The sequence below is a fragment of the Carcharodon carcharias genome, chromosome 24 (assembly GCF_017639515.1).
Source record: "Carcharodon carcharias isolate sCarCar2 chromosome 24, sCarCar2.pri, whole genome shotgun sequence".
NCBI lineage: Eukaryota > Metazoa > Chordata > Chondrichthyes > Lamniformes > Lamnidae > Carcharodon > Carcharodon carcharias.
Window position 1 is genome coordinate 30,854,978 of NC_054490.1, and position 21,119 is coordinate 30,876,096.

A 21,119-nucleotide genomic window follows, 5' to 3' on the forward strand; every position below is an offset into this window, starting at 1 on the left:
CAAACCTGCTGATGGACAAAATGTAAAATTCTGCCCCATGTCTTCTCTCACAATATTAGATTATGGACATTTCCATTGGTGAGACAAATCCTTTGTACTCATAAATGTTGCTATTCTTCGTAATTTATTAAAACAATTAGATTTTGCATCAGTACCTGTTGAACTTTAAAACTGTCATTTGACTGATGAGGCATTTTTACCTGGATATCTCCATTATGCAAGATTAAAAATCACTTCTTACATTTACAGTACACTTATATCAATCAAACACTTCTTTAAGAATATTCCTTGAACTCAACAACAGCAATTGAAATTTGGGGACAAAAACATCTTGGCAAGCAGTAGAAAACAGATGGTGTCTCACTGGCCACTTGCTATGCCCACTGTCCCATATTTAGTTTCCTTGAAGTTAATGGAAGTGTATGTTGCGCTGGACATGTAATGGATGGCAGATGAGATATTAACCATTTTGCAACATTGTAAATTGTTACAAAAGGTGATATCCACAATATTGGCAAGGCAACAAAACCTGTACTATTGAGTTGTTTACTTCTGTGCTTAATGCATGCCCTGAAATAATTCAATTCTTACAAGAACCTTGTCCTTAATGAAACATCTCCAATGCTCCAGCTTCTCAAATGAGTACAAATACATGCATTTAAGTGACCCTTTGCCAAGATCATTGCACACAATTGTAATGCTCTCATTAACACTTATTAACAGAGTTACACCACGTCCTTTTTCTTCCCACCATTCCAACATGTCAAAAACCCTTGAATATTCAGTTCCCACCTATGGTCCTATTGAAATGACTCTCTCTGACTTGTCCTCATGGGATCTGCTTTTGATCTACTCAGCTTTATCTGGTAAAGGGAATAATTAAAAGCCCCTGGCTGAAACTCTCTGAAAATATTCTCAAATTTTAAGTTGCTATGAAGTTCTGAGATGCACATTAGGATAATGCACACAATAATAATTTTCACCAGTTTCTTTATTTAATCCAGAAGGCAGCGATGCAGAGGTGAAGTTTAACAAAGTTGGAAACAGTTCAAAGTGTATATCATTATACAAAGCCACATAACTTGAAGTTAACTTCAAGTCCATTGATTAGTCCCTCCATTTCCTCAGGATGTTTCACGGGTCATCAACTCTTTGCACAATCTCATGATAGACAATAATTCCATTCTAAAATTCAATCCACAGTAAGTATGCAACGTTCAATTTCCTTGTTAACGCCAGTACCTGTTCCCATGTTGCTGCCAGAAACACAGGACGTTCAGGGTCCTTAAACAGTGCAAAAGCTCATGATCACCTACACGGAATTGCAGGATTCCCACCTGGCACTTTGCACAGTCCTCCTCGCAGTTTGCTGACTCATTCTGGGTGAACCAGTTTCATGAACCTCCACAACAGGATACGCTCCCTGGGTGATCCCAGACATTGGATGTTGACCACAATGGATGGTGGAATTCATCCCAGCTGAATATATCCCATTCCCATGCTGAATTCACTAAGGTTCACTTGTCAGAAGGATCACTGGGCACCGATATTGACTATAAACAATGGTTAATGCTGTCCCAAAACCCAGAAATAGTGAGTGCAATTGTCTGCATCCTGCTGCAGGCTAGCCTAAGCCCCATCCTAGACCCTTCCTGTTTGGGCATTTCCTCAGTGCTCCAGTTAGGGAACACTCAGCCCTGGATATCCTGCAGAAGCAGTGCTGTGGGGCCAGGCAGCTGAGACTAATGACCCTGATGCTGGGTCTCTGGCATCAAAATGGGGAATGACGCTTGCCCAGCTCGAGCTGGAAACTGGTAAATGGTCAATAGGATGTAAACCTGGAGCATGGCTGATTCAAGGGAAGGGACAGAAAATCAGCCAAAAATGTTCATATAATCACAACAGTAATGTTTATACATTGAAATGTTCACACTTCCACACTCAGTCCTGGTCTGGAATTCTGCAGTAATTTTAGGTGTCTCTTTTTGCTTGGACTAAACCGATTTCGCCCCAGCCTGAAACAGATGAAAGATTAAACAATGAATAAACACACTGAACAACAGTGTAAATAACAGGGAGACTGTGGTTAATTTTCAATACAATTTATATAATTACTACCCAGAAAAAGTGACAAAACTTATTTTTTTCTGTTATTTATTACATTGAACATAAACACAAGCACTCACCAGATCCACTTTAGACTCCTGCAGGTCTGTATTAGATTGCAGAAAGCAGGGACAGATCGATCTGTGAAGGCATTTGATCCCAGGTTTAGATCTGTCAATATTCGGTTTGCACTGAGAGCGGAAGTGAGATCCTCGGCACAAGAATCTGTAATCCCAACATCCCACAACCTGACAAGAGAGAGAGAAGCAACAGGGGTCAGTGTAAGTCTCCAGTATTTACCAATATTGATCACTATTTTGGATCATTATGGGAACAAAATTGCCAAGCATCCAGTTATTATAAACACAATCTCGCACACAACTTGGAACTTACAACAGTTTCTGTATCTTACAGTCTGGATTCCTCAGAGCTGCAGACAGTAGTTTTACTCCTGAATCTCCTAGTTTATTACCACCCAGGATCAGGTCCGTCAGTGATCGGTTTGTTCCGAGAGTGGAGGCGAGATCTTCAGTACAAGAATTGGTGAGCGAGTTATTCTTCAGCCTGGGGATCCGGAAAGGAAATAACAAGAAACAGGGTAAATGTTCAGTGTTTACTTATTACTGACGTTAATAGAGTGTGGCATCCAGTTATTATAATCACAATATCACAGTTTGGTCCTTACACCAATGTCTGTATTTTACAGTCCGGGTTCTTCAGGGCCGCTGATAGTAGTTTAACTCCCGAATCTCCCAGTTTATTATTACTCAAGGACAGAATTGCCAGTGATTGGTTAGTACCGAGAGCAGAGGCAAGATCCTCAGCACAAGCATCTGTGAGAGCATTACTCTTCAGCCTGGAAATCAGGGAGAGAGAAAAATAACAGGAGTCAGAATAAAACCCCACAGTATATTATTACTTCTATGAATAATAATCAAGTATTGTAAGCACAATCTCTCAGTCTGATACTTACTCCAGCTTCTGTATTTTACAGTCCGGGTTCCTCAGAGCTTCAGACAGTAGTTTCACTCCTAAATCTCCCAGTTTATTTCTCCCCAGTCTAAACACAAACAGACAGACAGTGAGAAACAAGCTGAAACAAACCAAAGATCAGATTCTTTTTTCTATTGGATGCGAGAGGAAACACTGGAAAAAAAATACTTGAGAAATTTAATGAACAGATATCTCTGACACTAGGAATGAATCTCACTCTGTGAAACTCCTGATATCTTCAGAGACTGTCATCAAAAATTGAGCAAGGGTGTAATGGGACAGCAGGGAGATGATTAGCTGGTATACATTCACGGACTGTCATTAAAAATTAAGCAAAGCTATAAAGGGAAAACAAGAAGCTAATTAGTTACTGAGCATTACAATGCGTGTATGTATGTGTATATAGCCCAGCAACATAACCTAATTGATATTTTCATAAATAACCTACTTAAATTCAGATAATTGAAAATAAAAAAATTAGATTAGAAATGACTGGGCAGGCTGAGTGGCAGGACCATAGACAGTGAGTCCACTTCAGATTCCCAAACCTGCATGAAATATCTGCCTTCAATCACTCTGGTTCAGAGTCAGAGAGGTCTGAAACATAAAGGAGGGGAGGAATTTCTGTTGAGAAGCTGGAGGTTGAAAAGGAGATCCCTTAGACTCTAGTCCTGTTTAACAGGTGCATTATACCGGATAGGAGGACAGCTACAATGTAGGCCACCGTGTCTCAGAGGTTGTAGAGGAAGGAAAGAGCAAGACAAACACGTGGCTGTTGTAGAGGATTCTATCATTAGGGAACAAATAGCATCCTCTGCAGCCACAAATAAAAATCTTACAGGTTGTGTTACCTGCCAGCTGTCGGGGTAAGGGCTATCTCATGGTGGATGGGATGGAACTTGAAAAGGGAGGGGGATAATTGAGCTGTAGTGGTCCATGTCAGAACAAACAACATAAAGGGGAACAGGGAAGAGATTCCAATATCAAGTATTAGAAGCAAACCTAAAGAGCAGGACTGAAAGGGTAGTAAGTTCCTCTTTTGTCTGAATCATGTGAAAATTGGCAAAGAAACAGTCAGATCAGGAGAATACACATGGCTAAACAGCTTGTGTGGCAAGGAAAGGTTCCCTTCCATTAGCCAATGCCACGAGAACTGCAACAGAAAGGAGATGTACTGAAGGGATAGAATCCACTTGAAATGGGATGGGATCTCATGTTCTAGCAGGGAGTGTTAACAGGGAGATGACAAAAAGTTTAAACTAGAAAGACAGGGGGAAGGATATACATGAAATGAAATCAGCATAAATGTAGACAAAACAGGAAAAGGGAGAACAGAAAAGAATAAACTGAGTGCATTGATGGAAAGGAGGTAAATAGAAATTATGGACCATGATTGTGGAACGATGATTGAAAATAAAGTAAGACGAACTGCTATTAAAATGAGCTGAACAGTCTGTGCAGCAATGCACAGAGACCACACCAAAACAAGTGAACTGGAGGCAATAATACATTGAGGAATGAAAAATAGTCGGGACTACTGAGACATTGCTACAGAAAAATCAGGGGTTAAATTAAACATTGCAGGGTATAACTTCCTTCGCAAAAATAGAGAAGGAGGAAGTGGTGACAAAATAGCTGTACTTACTACGGAAAACAGAATGGCGGCAGAAAAAAATGTGATGTGGCTATCAGCAAAACAGAAATATAGTCCATATGGATAGAGATAATTGATAATAAAGGATCAAACACACTAAGAGGGGTAGCCTACAGATCACAATAGTGGAAGAGGGATGGAGTAAAATTATGAAATCAAATGAGGAAAATTAGCAAAAATGCTGAATAATAATCAATTGGTTATTTCAACTTCCCTGATATTAATTGGCCAGGACAGATATGTAAAGGGAATAAGGAAATTGAGCTCTGACAATGTGTACAGGGCTCCTTTCTAACCCACTGTGTGAGAAGCCCAAACTAGGGTGGATTCATAGCTGGACCTGTTAATAGGGAATGAACCAGAGCAGATACAAGTATAAGTCGGGAAACTTCTAAGCAAGTGATCATAACACTATTATAGGCTTCAAAATATTGCTTGAGGAGGACATAAGTCTGACAAAGACCAGGGCAATACATCTGAGAAAAGCTGGTTTTAAGGGGCTGTGAGTAGAACTTGGGAAATAAAAGGTACAAATCATTGGCAATGCAAAACAACAATGGAAAACATTCAATATTGTTCTACAGAATTGAGGGAAAAAAATTCCACTGAAAACAAGAATAAGCACAACACTAATAAATTACTATGGATAAACAAAGAAGAAGAAGAATAATGAGGATAAGTAAAGAGGCATATATTAAGTACATGAACGCAGGGAACAGCATGATAAGGGAGAATATGAAGAAATTAGGAGAGATTGAAAAAAAAAGGTGAGTAAAGACGACAAATAATAAAGGAACAGAAAATGGTAAAAGTATTTTACTGTGTGCATAAATAAAACAAAAAGGGAACTCAGAAGAGGAATAGGCCCAGTGATTTGTGCACAGGCAATGATAGAGAAATGACAGAAATATTAAGCAATTAATTTATTTCATTATTTACCAGAATTAAAAGGACAGGCGAACATGACATCGAATGATGAGATAATTGCATTGAAAATAAACAGGTGAAAAAATAAATAAACTAATCAAACCTGGAAAGGTTAAAATCCCTGGTTCGAACAGGTTTCATCCACACATTTTAAAAGGGAAGAGACAGCAGAGGCATAACTACAAATTTTAAATAATTCTTTAGAAGATAGGTGTGGTAAGGTATGATGCCAAAAGACTAGCAATTAGCTAATGTTATGCATAAGAAGAGAGATAGAACATATCCAAGTAGCGAGACCAGTGAGCTTAACATTGGTGATGGAAAAATAATAGAATCCCCACTAAATGAGAGAACAGAAACCATATGATCATCCAGAAACCAAGAACATAATAACTAACATTAATGTAACATGCATTTCAAGGGAATGCCCTCCTTGACCAAACTTGGGTGAATTTTTGAAGGGATAACAGAGAGAGTAGATGCAGCAAATATCATTAGCCTGGATTTTAAGGAGTCTTTTTGAGAAGTTAACATAGAACAATCTAATAAAAATCAGAGAATATGCAGTCAGTGGACAATAAGCAGAATGGATTGCTTCAAAACTGAAAGTGGACAGTACAGGTGAAGGATAATTATTCAGATTCACAGGAGATAGGAAATGGTACTCCACAAGGAGAAATGCAGGAATCACTGTTGTTCACAATTTATATTAACGATTTAGAGCTCGGAATCAAAACTGTCAGTACTGCAGAGGACTGCAGGAAATTACAAGATATCAACAAACTTGCAGAATACGCATGAGTGGCAAATTAACTTTAACATAAATCCATGTGAGGCATTATATTTTGGCAACAAAAATAAGGAGATTGCGCATTACTTAGAAAACAAGAATCTATATAGGGTAGAGAAGTGAAGCAGCAACACAGGTTAGTAAAGCCATAAAACAAGCCAACCAAGCATGAGAGTTTATTTCCAGAAGGACAGAATAGAAAATAAAGAAATTATGCTAAACTTGTATAGAGCTTTGGTTAGATAATACCAGGAATGCTATGTCCAATTCTGGTCACCATATTATTTTATGCAAATCAGTCTATTTTCCTGGAATTAAATGACAAAGCATTGATTTCCTGTACTGTGTGTGCTGTAAGATTTCAGAAACATAAGTAAAGAAGTCTTGCTATAAATGTATAGAGCTATGCACCTGGAGTAAGTGTACAGTTTTGGTCTGCTTACCCAGATATATTTGCTACAGAGGGAGTGCAACAAAGGTTCAGCAGACTGAATCCTGGGATGGCTGGATTGTCCTATGAGGAGAGGTCATGGAGATTGGCTCTAGATTCTCTAGAATGAGTAGTGATCTCACTAAAGCATAGAAAATTCTTCCAGGGGTCAACAAGGTGAGGTGGAGATAGGATGCTTCCCCTGGCTTGATTGGGTGGGGGGGTTGCGTCTGGAAACAGGGGACACAGTTTTAGAACACTGGCAGGCGATGTAGGGCTAAGATGAGGAGGAATTTCTTCACTCAAAGGGTGGTGAATCCTTGGAATTTTCTACATCAGAGGGCTGTGGAGGCTCAGTCATTGAGTATGTTCAACACAGAGCTCAAAAGATTTCTCGTTACTATCAAGAGATATGGGAATGGTGCGGGAAAATGGCATTGATCTGAAGATCAGCCATTATCTAGCTGAATAGCAGAGCAGGTTCGAGGGGTCGAATGGCCTACTCCTGCTGCTATTTCGTAGGTTCATTATATTAATCTGTATATTACTGCTGGGTGAGTTATATTGCAAAACAGCGCTAACTGTTTCTGTAAGACCCGTCCCCCAGGATTTTATGAAAATGATATAGTTAGTTTTATTCCAGGACAATTTAAAAATGTCCGTGTACTCCAACTGATAGGGGAGGGGAGGCTTTCATCTTCCCTATTAAACTAGCTCTACCTTTACTTCAAGGATCACTGGTCCAACAGATGCTTTGGGGATTTTACAGAATTTCCCTTCCCAAGCGAGTGTCTATACATGGGAAATTCCTCGGTTCACTTCCTGCTGTGTGCAAGGCCCCATCGCTGGCTGGTGTGTGCCTGTATTCCAGGGATAAAACCCACAACATGGTCAAATTGATCTTGTTAATCAGCATGTTTACGCTGCCAAATGTCATATCATACTTAATGTTCAGGATCTGAATAATTCTAAACATTTAAAGCAGAAAGAATTTCAATTTCCCCAGCATTCTCAATCCAGGAAACTAGCCCCGCAATATCAAATTGTTAATTTTCTTAAACTTGGGTTTCTGTTCTGTTTCTAGTTAAAATGGTGGACATGGGATATAATTTACATGAATTTCCTGCACTGCTAGCTTATATTTTATATTTATATTCAACTCTCCAGCCTCACTAACTATGATCTGTAACTAGATTATCAGGCCGTGTCAGTGATCTGTCCTTACTGATCCAAGATACTGGAAAATCTCTCCTGGTTCACAGGGATTCATTTTAGATTCTCCAGTCCTGACGGAATTGCTAGCTGATACTCTTTATTATTGGTCATGTCTGTGCTGCATCTGCTTCTCTCTGGTTTAACTGAACTGTTCATTCCCTTCCTGATGGAGGAACGACACAATCCATGACGGCTCTACAATGTGCTGACAGTGAGAGACAAATAAACCGTTACCTCAACTCCCGGCATTTGTACAGTACGGGTCCCAGCCGCTGGAGTCCTTCATACTGAATGAAGCAATTCTCAAGGTTGAGGTGTTTTATTGTATTACAGAGTCCAATAACATGAGACAGGACCACACAGTCAATTGGGGTCAGTCGCAAACCACAAAATTTAAATGTCTCCACGGATCCCACTGTTGATTGTGCCAGTACTTTATTCTGAGACTCGGATAGGTAGTGCAAAGTGTTCATATGGTTTCTTTTACCAATTTTACTCTTTGTGTTTCCAAGTTGTCCTTTAACCTTCTCCTTCACCCAGTCAATCACTCTGCTGCTCGTCTGTTGAAGAAACGGACCCAGGAACTCCTCCAGGGGCTGAGCTGACTGTGGGGAGGAGAGACCAGAAACAAAACGGAGAAATATCTCAAATCTCCCACCTTCTTTGCTATGGGCTTCACCAAGGAGCTTCCCAATGTCCTTGGGGTCTGGAGTCAGGAATTGTGCGAGTGCAGCGACAAACTCCTGGATGGTGAGGTGTGGGAATGTGTACGCCACACTCTGGGCAGAATCATCTTTTTCCAGAAGTTCCTCCAGGAAGTGAGACAGGAAATGGGAAGGTTGCGTACCATACTTAATCAAATCTTCATTTGTGAATACAGTCTTTTTCTCAGAGATTCCTGCGAAGGCCATCTCTCCAATCTTCAGAAACACATCACGGGGGTTTTCAATCTCTTGGCCATGGTTTTTCAGAATGTTATAAATATACTGAGAATACAGCTGGGTGATGGTCTTTGGAACTTGCTGCTCTTTCCCATCTCCTTGTGTAAAAAAAGGACCCAATGACAGGCCAAGGATCCAGCAGTAGGAAGGGTTGTAGCTCATAGTATACAGGATCTCGTTTTCCTCCACATGTTTGAAAACAGCTGCTGCCACTGTCTGATCTTCAAAAATCTTGTTGAAATATTCCTTCCTTTTTTCACCAACAAATCCCAGGATTTCAGCCCAGACATTGATCTCAGCCTTTTCCAGTAACTGTAATGCAGTGGGGCGGCTAGTCACTAGCACTGAACATCCTGGAAGCAACTTGTTCTGTATTAAACTGTACACAATGTCAGACACTTCGCACTGGAATTCAGGATCTGTGCACATGGACTTGGGTTCTATATTTCTCTGACTGTCAGCAAAATTGACACTGTTCTTGAATTTATCCAAGCCATCAAATATAAATAGCAATCCTTCTGGGTTTTTCCAGAGCTCTCCCAAAACATTGAACAAGTAAGGATAGAAAGTAAGTATCAGATTCCTCAAGTTTATTTTACAGTTGATAACATTCAAATCCCGGAATTCAAAACTGAAAACAAATTGAAAATGTGGGTATATTTTCCCAATGGCCCAGTCATAAACAATCTTTTGCACCATTGTTGTTTTCCCAATCCCTTGGACTCCGCTCACTGCTGCTGATCTCCTAGGCTTGCCTTCTGTCTCAGTTGAACTGCTCTGGAACAGTTGCTCAGGTTGGATTTTTTCCATTTCTTTTCGGAGATGTTTCTCTCGCCACACGTCGTGCTCTCTGCTTCTTGCCAGCAGTTCATGTTCTACAAGCTGAATATCACGAGGAATGGAAATGACCGATAGCTCGGCATAATGATCAACTAATTGGAAAAGCTTAACCGTCTCCTTGATTAGGATAGAGTTAACTCTGAGTGTTTCAGTTTGTTCCCGCAGCGTGTCTTTGTGTTTCTGTTGAACATCTTGAATTAGAACAGACAGTTCTGAACGTTAGTTACACACCCATAAAAACAAATTGTCAATACCATTCTTACAGGATTTAATTCACAGTTTCAGTAGAAATCTGTGTAGAAATTAAATCCCAATTACTGGAAACCTTGCTTGAAAGTGAACAATGTTCAATAATAATTTAAAATTCTCACTTGTTTCTACATGCTTCACCCTATTTCTGAGTAAATATCAGCGTGATATGGACAGGCTGTGAATCGTGAGGAGTTTCACTGTTATTCTATGGGATCAAGGATGGGTTATCTTTGGTAATGTGTAAAATGAGAAAGAGACTGAAAGAGAGAGAGAGAATTGAGCTAATAAGTGAGTGAGACTGCAAATGGACAATGGTCCCACTTAGCATTTGATCAGATCATTAACTAAGCTTCCAATCCCATATAATCTCCATCACAAAGGGTGCCAGTATCCACCACCTCTATTCCTCTATTTCACCCATCTCTGCTCTTCCCCCGCAACTGATTTGCTGTGGTAACCATCTTTTAACCATTTGTTGCCTCTACACTTGACTACTCCAATGCTCTCTTGGCCAGCCTTCCATCTTGCACCCTCCATAAACTTGAGCTCATCAAAAAATCTGCTGCTCATATCCATCTCACACCAAATCCTTTTTCCCAAATAGCCCTGTGATCACCGACCTTCACTGGTGGCTTACCTTCATCTGTCAGTACTCCGAGTTCTAGATTACGCCTCTAAACCTCTTATTCCCTCAACAGAAGTTCCTGTCTCATCATACCAGGACTCAGGCAGGTTATCTGGGGAATTGCATGCACTGAGAGAGGATCAGGCTATGAATAGACAGAGCTAAATTGATGTTATAAGAGGACTTGTGCAGGTATTCTGGACAATACATGCATTTCTATCATATCCTGCATGTAGATAAAGACTACTGCCATTGCAATATGGGATACAATGGCAAATCAGAAAGGTGATTGAAGTTTAGATTAAGGGAAGTGGAAGGGAGTTTGATACATTTAATGCGGGTAAAAGAGACTTTGGTTTGAAATGCTTTAATGGAATTCACAACTAAATTGCAGGAAATGGCATCACAATTTCCAAAAGGCTGTGTTTGCTGACCCGCAATTGCTGACAGTGCACACCCAGTAAATGAAGTTACAGCTGAGTGACGTCCCAGGCAGCTGCCTGCATCAAAGTTGGCACAGGCAAAACTCAGGGAGAAAAGAACACTGTTATTGCTGCTCCTCTCCTGAGCCCTCACCACCTTCCACTCGTCACTCCTCTAGCGAGGTCATACTGCCTCCTGTTGGCCAACCCTCAAGTTACAGGAGCTATAGTGTTTACAAAATAATTACTAATGGAGGAGGAGGAAAAACAGCTAATCTTTTATCAATGGGTAATAGAGTGGGAAGACCAGTCACAAGAGAAGGACACGACGAATGCAGTGTAAGTGACGTCTAGAGAAACATGACTGCATTCATGAGGATACACTGGGTAGAGAGGTAGGTGTGGTCAGCACCCTAACAAGGACAGGCTTATTGTCCAAATGACTTTCTCCTGTCCTCGATCATCTTTCTGTTCTACTGTTTCAGAATTTGCAAACAATACTTCAACAGATTTATACATATATTCATTGAATTGGGTTTTTACAATAGTCCTGCTATAATTACTGATCAGAATTTGAAATAGAATTGCATCCACTTCACTCAATGCAATGTTCATCTGACTGCCCAATAAATATTCTCAGTTGCTTAATTTTGGTCTTCGGTTTCCTATATTGCAGGTTTGATCATTTACATCTAATTTGTTAGTCACCACTTTGGGTCGGAAAAGATTCCTGAATTAAAGGACTATGCTTTGAGCGGAATCATTTTCTCCCTTGCATTGCAATAAGAAAGATAGTCAATAGTATCCAAGCCAACCTGAACATTGGCCTGGAGTTTGCTTAAATAATAAGTAAAGTTATCAGTGCTCACAGTTATTAGAGGGTAACTATGATAGCAAATTCCATATTGGGCACATGTAAATTGCGGACTGAGATTCTTGGTTTCTCTGCAATGTTCAGAGTTGCAGTCCTTAACCGTAGTGATGGAATTTATGGGTCAGTTGGCACGTGTGTATGGGGTTTTACAAATGTATCAAGATCCTGCCAGGTGCATATGGGGTCTCATAGTGTATCAAGGAACTTGCCAGATATATACAGGGTTTCACAGTGTATTGAAGATCTTGCCAGGTGTGTACGGGGTTTTCACAGTCTATTAGGATCCTTTTTTTTTTATTCATTCATGGGATGTGGGCTTCACTGGCTGGGCCAGCATTTATTGCCCATCCCTAGTTGCTCTTCAGAAAGTGGTGGTGAGCTGCCTTCTTGAAACGCTGTAGTCCATGTGATGTAGGTACACCCACAATGCTGTGAGGGAGTTCCAGTATTTTGAACCAGTGACAGTGAAGGAACAGCGATATATTTCCAAGTCAAAATGGTAGTGACTTGGAGGGAAGTTTCAGGTGCTGGTGTTCCCATCTGTCTGCTGCACTTGTCCTTCTAGGTGGTAGTAGTCGAGGGTTTGGAAGTGCTCTCTAAGGAGGCTTGGTGAATTCCTGCAGTGCATCTTGTAGATCGTACACACTGCTGCTACTGTGCGTCGGTGGTGGGGAGAGTGAATGTTGGTGGATGAGGTGCCAATCAAGCAGGCTGCTTTGTCCTGGATGCTGTTGAACTTCTTGAGTGTTGTGGGAGCTGCACTTATCCAGGCAAGTGGGGAGTATTCCATCAGACTCCTGACTGGTGCCTTGTAGATGGTGGACAGGCTTTGGGGAGTCAGGAGGTGAGATACTTGTCCCAGGATTCCTAGCCTCTGATCTGCTCTTATAGCCACAGTATTTAACCCCCAGAATGTTGTTAGTGGGGAATTCAATGATGGTAATGCCATTGAACATCAAGGGGAGATGGTTAGATTCTCTCTTGTTGAAGATAGTAATTGCCTGGCACTTGTGTGGAGCGAATGTTACTTGCCACTTGTCAGCCCAAGCCTGGATATTGTCCAGGTCTTGCTGCATTTGGACATGGACTGCTTCAGTATCTGAGGAGTCGCGAATGGTGCTAAACATTGTGCAACCATCAGCGAACATCCCCACTTCTGACCTTATGATGGGAGGAAGGCGTGTTTGGGGTTCCACAGTGTTATCAGGATGCTGCCATGTGTGTAAGAGGTTTCACAGTGGATCAAGAACCTGGCAGGTGTGCATGGAATTTCACAGTGAATCAGGATCCTTCCAGATGTGTACAGAGTTTTACAGTGTATCAGGATCCTGCCAGATGTACATGGAGTTTTATGGTGTTATCAGGATGCTGCCAGCTGTAAGTGATTCTTCACAGGTGAAAATAGACAGCTGCTCAATATGCTGAAATAATACATCATCCAGATACTTACAGAATGTGTCAGAAATGACATGAATTTTGAGTTGATTTTACGATTGATAGTTGAGGTTTGAAAACAAAACCATATTATGTTTATTTGTGTTTTCCCAGATTCTGAACATCGGATTGACAAATTTTGACAATTTCTAAGCAAACAAATACAGTCAAACAGTCCAATTCTCACAAGTGGAATAAACAGTTTGAAATCTCTATTTCGTCCCTTACCTTCCAGCTGACTGGGTACTTCAGATAAATCTTGTGCTGTGTCCATGTAATCAAATGAATCAGAACCTATTGAAAGCAATTAAATTTCACAAGGTCAGATCTGTGTAATATAACCGTACAATCTGCAGTGTTTGAATCTGAAATTGAATGCATTGTGTAATATTCCCATACCACGTTCTTGTATTTCTTTCAGTATTTCATCCAATTTTGGTAACCCATCGCATATTTTCACCAAGGATTCCCACATCACTCTTCGGGCCTGAGAGCCTTTCTCCATCACTAGATTCAGCAGCAGTTTGGAACTGTCCGCCCTGCTTCTCTTCTCTGTGAGCTCAGTAACTTTCTGTAAAGAACAACAATGGATAATTGAGGAGCAGACTGAAATATTAAACACTGGGAATGAGAAGGAAAGAATCTGCTCAGTGATGGAATTTCCCAGTTGTTTTGAGCATGTAGAACAGTCACTTGACTGAGTATTGGTCCATTCCAAACAGACTGAACACTCTGTCCATAACTTGATTCAGTCATTAATAGCAAAGAAATGTGAATAAACTAAATTTTAAATTTGTTCTTTATCCTTCATGGTTCAACATGACATCAGAGGACTGACATGATCCATTTGTTTCTCACACTTACTTCCTGCTGTCACACTTTGTAACTTACTCAGATTTAAAACAGCAGCAAATCAGAACACAGGTGGGCAGTGAAGGGACGTTTCTGGAGTGAGGGAAGCAGCGAGAAAACTGAGAAGGAGGTATTGCTGGGCCTGTTCTTGGGAATGAGGTGAGCCAAGTGGATCAAGTGTCTGTAGGGGACAGTGTTCACTGAATCTTAAGGTTTAGGTTGGCTATGGAAAAGGAAAGAGAACAATAGAGAGTAAGAATAATTAACTGGGGGAAAGCCAACTTCAGTGGGATAAGAATGAATTTGACCCAAATAAACCAACCTTATTCCTCATCCCTCCTACTTACCTGATTCTCCTGCTCACTGAAATGGTCACTGTCTTTTAACATGAGACTGAGTCGCTCCACCCCTTCTTCAATCGCCTGTTCTAGTCTGTCCTGGTAGAATTTAATCAACCGGAACAGCCGGTAATCGTCACACTTTTTCAAGAGCTCGGTGATGGCAGAGTTTGGATCTGTGAATACAAATAGCCACAGTCTCAAACGCCATCTGAAAACCCGAATATAACATGTGCGTCACACTCCAACGATCTCTGTAGTCAATCCTGAAAAAAAGTGTGCAAGCTTTTCGAACATGCTTTACCTGTATTGAAACGAGTCTGCAAATATTCACTAATTCAACCTTGAAATATAAATCAATTATCTGCAATACACAGAAATGTGCTGTTTCCTGACCCATTCCGGAACTGTACATATATTGAATCTAATTTAATTAGAGGCAATATCCTTAAGTTCTGGTACTGTCACATAATCCTTCTTTCACATTGGAATCCACAACTAGTTTTTCACTCTCCTCAAAATATTAGAATCAGGATCATTTCACTCAGTCTCATACACACCTAAGATCACACCACCCAGAAGGACAAGTACAGGTGTGTGGGAACATCATCACCTCCTATTTACATTCTCACACCATCCAAACTTGCAACACACATTGTGTTTCTTCATCGCTGTTGGGTTAAAATCATGAATCTTCCTACCTAAATTTCACATCCACCAGTTTTACGAATTCCGCTTTCTAATCTCAGAACCAGGTATTTCCCACTACTCCATTTTCTTTCTGCAAAACCATCGTTGTGGTTGATTCAAATCGTAGTCACCCCTTCCCTCCTCACTGAACTCATTCTAGTGCCCCAAGAAAGTGAACCCTTTCATCCTGTTCCAGCACAACAGTGCTTATTGGCCTGTCTCATATTGCCCTCCTATGCAGCCCAGTACACTGTGGGTGTATCCACACCTCATGGACTTCAGTGGTTCAAGAAAGCAGCTCATCACCACCTTCTCAAAGGCAATTAGGGATTGGCAACAAATGCTAGTTTTGCCAGTGACTCTCACATCCCATCAACAAATAAAAAAAAATCAAAGATCACCACCTTGATGCCCAGTTATCCAGTCTAGAGTATAAATTTTTATATTCCTTTCAGAAGCAGATTTCCAACAGTGTTACTGGTTTCAACCATGATGATTTTCATTTCTCCTTTCCAGAGTTTGGTTCACCCGTTCCAGAATGGTTTTACTTCTGTTGTTGGAAAGGTAACATCATTTGGGACTTACTAAGCACTGCAGAAAACCACGTCCATTCGCCGGATTACAGAATCTCCCACCTCTATGGCTCACCATTTTCTGTGCTCCACCAGCCTCACTCCCTCCCCACTTGGTTGGCTCCTGATTCTTCATGTCACACTGGAGACCAGGCTCTGAGTCACTGCCTTAGTACAGTCCCCGATACTAGCTATCTACTGGGCAGTTCTAGTACTCACAGGGTCCCTCCACCTGTGACTGCGATGTCCCTCCGGATAGTCACTTGTTTCTCTTTTTCTACACATCCCCTCTCCTATTCCCGGTTCCTGTATGAGCTGCAGGTTCTTTCTTGAGATTGGATCCTTTGTCAGGAATTAAATTATATTGTAAAGTACTTTATTACCCTACCTATGTCCATTTTCATTTTTTTTGCTGGTGTTGGATCTTCTCCGCTGTTTGAACCTTCCTGAACTTCAGCCATGGTATTGACAGGTGTCCCTAGATTCTGTATAAACGTAATATTAAAAGGAGGGTTACATGAAAATATTAAAATGGAAAGACATTGCTTTACTGACCATTATATCAATCCCTCCTTCCCCCAGTGAGTACAACGGTTAATAGTGCTCAGAGCATTCCCCAGTGTTACAATCAACATTTCACATCAGGTGTCACAAAGACAGCTGCCTCGTGAAATCCAGTAAGTCTAATTGAGCTCCACAACATTGTTTCAGGCAGGCTTGCATCAGCCGAGACTGAACACTGGAAGCTTCCATTGGTAAGATTAACTCAACAGGTGCAGGGTAAAGCCAGTCTTAGTCCCTCACTATCAACATCCTGGGGAGGGTTACCATTGACCAGCGACTGAACTGAAAGAGCCATATAAATACTGTGGCTACAAAAGCAGGTCAGAGGCTAGGAATCCTGTGGCAAGTAACTCACCACCTGATTCCCCAAAGCCTGTTCACCATCTACAAAGCACAAGTCAGGAGTGTGATGGAATACTGTCCTTTTGCCTGGATGAGTGCAGCTCCCACAACACTCAAAAAGCTCGAAACCATCCAGGACAAAGCAGCCTGCTTGATTGGCACCACATCCACAAACATTCACTCCCCCGCACCACCGACACACAGCAGCAGTGTGTTCCAGCTACAAGATGCACTGCAGGTATTCACCAAGGGTCCTTCGACAGCACCTTCCAAACCTACAACCACTACCACCTAGAAGGACAAGTGCAGCAGATAGATGGGAACACCAGCACCTGGAAGTTTCCTCCAAGTCACTCACCATCCTACCTTGGAAATATATCGCCGTTCCTTCACTGTCACCAGGTCAAAATACTGGAGCTCCCTAACAGCACTGTGGGTGTACCTACAGCACATGGACTGCAGCGTTTCAAGAAGGTAGCTTCTGAAGGGCAATTAGGGATGGGCAATAAATACTGGCCCAGCCAGTGAAGCTCACATCTCATGAATGAATAACAGAAAAAAATCCTGAGGTAAAGAATATTCTGCAGGGAAACGTGCAATGGGTGATGAATTAAATGGTCCTTCACTCGGTTTTACGCAGTCTGGTGATACTGCATTATTTTATTCATATATTTGTGTTTCATATTTTAAGTTCATTTAGTGTTGATATTGTAGTTTTTATGAATATGGTATCCCCAAAAACATAATATATAGCTGCGTGTAATTTTTCTGGTCTCTACTAGTAGTGACAAGTCTATGTGTTCACGGAGATGTGACCTGCTTGGGGCTTCTATTTGAATATATTTATCATATCTCTTACGGTCTCTGCATCTGACTAATTAGTGGAGTCGGAGGTGAGGACATTTACCGCTGTTCCTCATTAAAGTTATGCTATAAATCAGGAAACTTTAAACAATGAGACGATGCACAGCAATGATTACACACACACACATACATATGTACTCACAGTATATATCTCCACATACGTATCAATGTTGTCATATCTATACACACACACAAATTTAGTTGTATTTAGTTATGCATTTTCTATATAGATAAGTTGTAGAATTGATAGTTGTGTGTCCCCTGTCCTTGCATCTAATCAAACACTTGGTCAACGTTCTTTCCTTTCCCACTGTGCAAATTTAAAAATTACTTGGTCACTGATCAGTCATTTCTCTAAGTTATAGGCCTGAAGTATGATGGTGATCATGATGTTACAGAGCTGAAAGGGGGCAATCATTATGATGGGACAGGATATTATGTTGGACGCACAGCCTGGCATCAAATGGAATGCTGAGGTTATGAACAGAATGGTTCAAAGCGAGACATTGGTTGGGACACAGGTGGAATCACTGGAGGGAACAGAACATGAGGCACATGGGCTGAATTTTACAAGGTGCGTCAGGACCCAGACATTGGGGCAAAAAGCAGGTCCCGAGCTAACATTTGCTGGTAGCAGCACCTGCTCGGCAATTTTACCACAAGTGGCCTCCTAATTGACCACCCGTGGGCCTGCGATCCAATTGCGGGCTCTCAACTGTGGGCTCTCCACGTTACTAGTCTGGCAGCTTAGGAGTCTCAGCAGCACCACCAGGAGAGATGGCTGCTGTTGTGGAATGCAGGAGACCTCAGGTCTACAGCAGGTAACAGAAAAAAATAATGAAAAATAATTCACAAAGCCAATTTCTTCAGTCATAGAACCATAGAAAAGTTACAGCACAGAAAGAGGCCACTCTGCAACAGCCAAAAAAAAAAGTAACAAAAAAAAGCTGCCCATTTTAACCCCACCTTCCAGCATCTGGTCCATAGCCTTGCAGGTTACAGCATATCAGGTGCAGATCCAGGTGTCTTTTAAATGAGTTCAGGCTTTCTGCCTCCACCACTAAACCAGGCAGTGAATCCCAAATATCCACCACCCTCTGCGTTGTGGTTTTTCCTTATGACCCCTCTAATTCTTCCACTAGCAGCTTAAATCTGTGCCCCCCGTTTAACTGACCTCTTTGCTCGGGGAAACAGGGGATTCCTGTCTACTCTACCTAGGTCCCTCATAAGCTAGTCCAGATCAGGTCACCACCTCCCCCCCCCCCACCCCCGTGTCTCTGCAGTTCCAAGGAAAACAACCCCAGACTATCCAATCTCTCCTCATAGATGCAATTTTCACAATACATAATTATAGTTATTAAGCCTATAACCCTCAACTCCCTTGTGGATCAAACATCTGGCCAACTTAGCCTTGAAAATATTTAACGTGGTTCCAAGGTAGGGTTGGATATGCAGCAGGAGCAGTGCAGAAAAGGTTCATTAGGGTGATTCCTGGGAGAAAAGGTGTTTGCCCGACGAGGAATGATTGAACAAGAGTCATATGGGCTCGAAACGTTCGCCCTGTTTCCCTCTCCGCAGATGCTGCCAGACCTGAGGTTTTTTTTTGCCCAGCATTTTCTGCTTTTACATTAGGTTAGCCATGGTTCTATTGAATGGCAGAACAAGATCGAAGGAGCCGAATAGCCTGCCCTCTTGCTTCTCCTGGCGCGTAGCCCATGCCCCTCCAGAGCGAGCTCCGCATAAATTAACGTCCCCCGTCTGCCATTGGCTGGAAACAGCTGATTGGCGGCCCTATCTCCCAATCGGGTCAGGCCCTTTGCAAAAGCCCGCCCCCCCCCCCCCCCCCCATTAGTCAGACTCGTGGCGGTTTGGAATCACGGGGCCCAGCCGTTAAACCGCCTATGAGCGGGCCAGGCCGCGAGCGGTTGCTGGCCTGGAAGCGGTCTCATCTCCCGGAGCCGTGATCAACCGAAAGCAGGCCACTACTTTCCAGTTAGGCCTGCCGAACTCACCAACAACCCGCGCGCAGTTCGCTGCCGAACTTCGGTCAGAAAACGGAGCTCAACGCCGGCCTGAAACGTTAACTCTGTCTTTCTCTTCACCGATGTTGCCGGACCTGCTGCGTACTGCAGCTGTTTTCTTTGTCTCTTATTTCGCTCAAACAACCGTTTGCAAAAGAGGCAGGTTCTGCCACAGTATGGCTTCCTTCAACGCGCTGTTTCCCGCGCAGGCGCAATGAGGCTCACTGGCACCCCTCACGCAAGCGCAGCGAGGTTCCCAATCTTGCGCAGGCCCAATGAGACTAATTTGACCCTGCCGCGACGGCGCAGTGCTGCTGATTGCTGACCGTAATCCGGGGATTTTCAGATTTCTCCGGAGTGGCGCTGGGCAGGTTTTTGTTGGATTTGATAGAGTCCTGGTTGCCGGGTTACAGGGGACGGGTCTCTGTTACTGAGTGAGCACAGCTCTGACAGAGCGACTGGCAGCCCCAATATTATAGACACAACTGGGAGGAAGTTCACAGTCAAACAGGATAAACCAACCTCCCTTCGCCCTCACCCCCACGGAATGGAGTGAATCAGGTCAGAATACAGGGGATGGGGGCTTGGCCTAAATAGCCAAGTGTTTATGGTACTGGGTTTGTAACCCCAAGATCAAGACTTCAAATCTCACAATGGCAAACTATGAAACAATGTAACTTCATCTGAAACAGATGGAAACAGGTTTACTCAAAAGAGTATCAAGAGTTCAAATCTCACAATGGCAAACTATGAAACAATGTTACTTCATCTGAAACAGATGGAAACGGGTTTGTACTCGAAAGAGTTACAGGGGATGGCCAAGGATAGAAAGTAGAGGGAATGGACTGACTGGGTCAGAATAAAGAAGATGGTCTGGGATAGGAAGTAAAGGGAATAGAATAACCAGGTCAGAGCGAAGGGGATGGTCTGAACCAGTTCAGAATACAAGGGATAGTCTGGGACAGAAACTGAAGGGAATGGTCTAAACCGGGTCAGAATAAAGAGGATGGTCTGGGATAGAAAGTAAAGAGAATGGACTGAACGGGGTCAGAATGTAGAGGATAGTCTGGGACAGAAAGTGAAGGGAATGGACTAACCAGGTCAGAGTAAAGGGGATGATCTGGGATAGAAAGTAAAGGGAATGGACTAACCAGGTCAAAATAAAGGGGATGGTCTGGGATAGAAAGTAAATGGAAAGGACTGAGCAGGTTCAGAATACAAGGGATAGTCTGGGATAGCTAATAAACAAATGGACTGAACCAGGTCAGAATATAAGGGATGGTCACCTGATTAAAATTTAGGTAGATTACTTTGCAGTTTCAGAAAAAAAAGTCATATTTCAGTCAACCTAATTGAACATGTGGAAGGCTCAG

General features: G+C 42.1%; 1 protein-coding gene across 1 annotated transcript; it reads right to left on the reverse strand.

The window, feature by feature from the left end:
* Window positions 1–973: 973 nt before the first annotated feature.
* LOC121269362 (NACHT, LRR and PYD domains-containing protein 3-like) lies at window positions 974–19,962 on the reverse strand. Its single transcript, XM_041173940.1, has 11 exons — window positions 19,738–19,962; window positions 16,344–16,440; window positions 14,703–14,869; window positions 13,903–14,074; window positions 13,732–13,797; window positions 8,350–10,087; window positions 3,080–3,166; window positions 2,792–2,962; window positions 2,500–2,670; window positions 2,187–2,354; window positions 974–2,015 (listed from the first exon to the last, which is right to left on the reverse strand). The coding sequence occupies exons 2-11, from the start codon at window positions 16,414–16,416 to the stop codon at window positions 1,928–1,930; spliced, it is 2,901 nt and encodes a 966-aa protein (XP_041029874.1). The 5' UTR covers window positions 16,417–16,440; window positions 19,738–19,962; the 3' UTR covers window positions 974–1,927.
* Window positions 19,963–21,119: the final 1,157 nt, after the last annotated feature.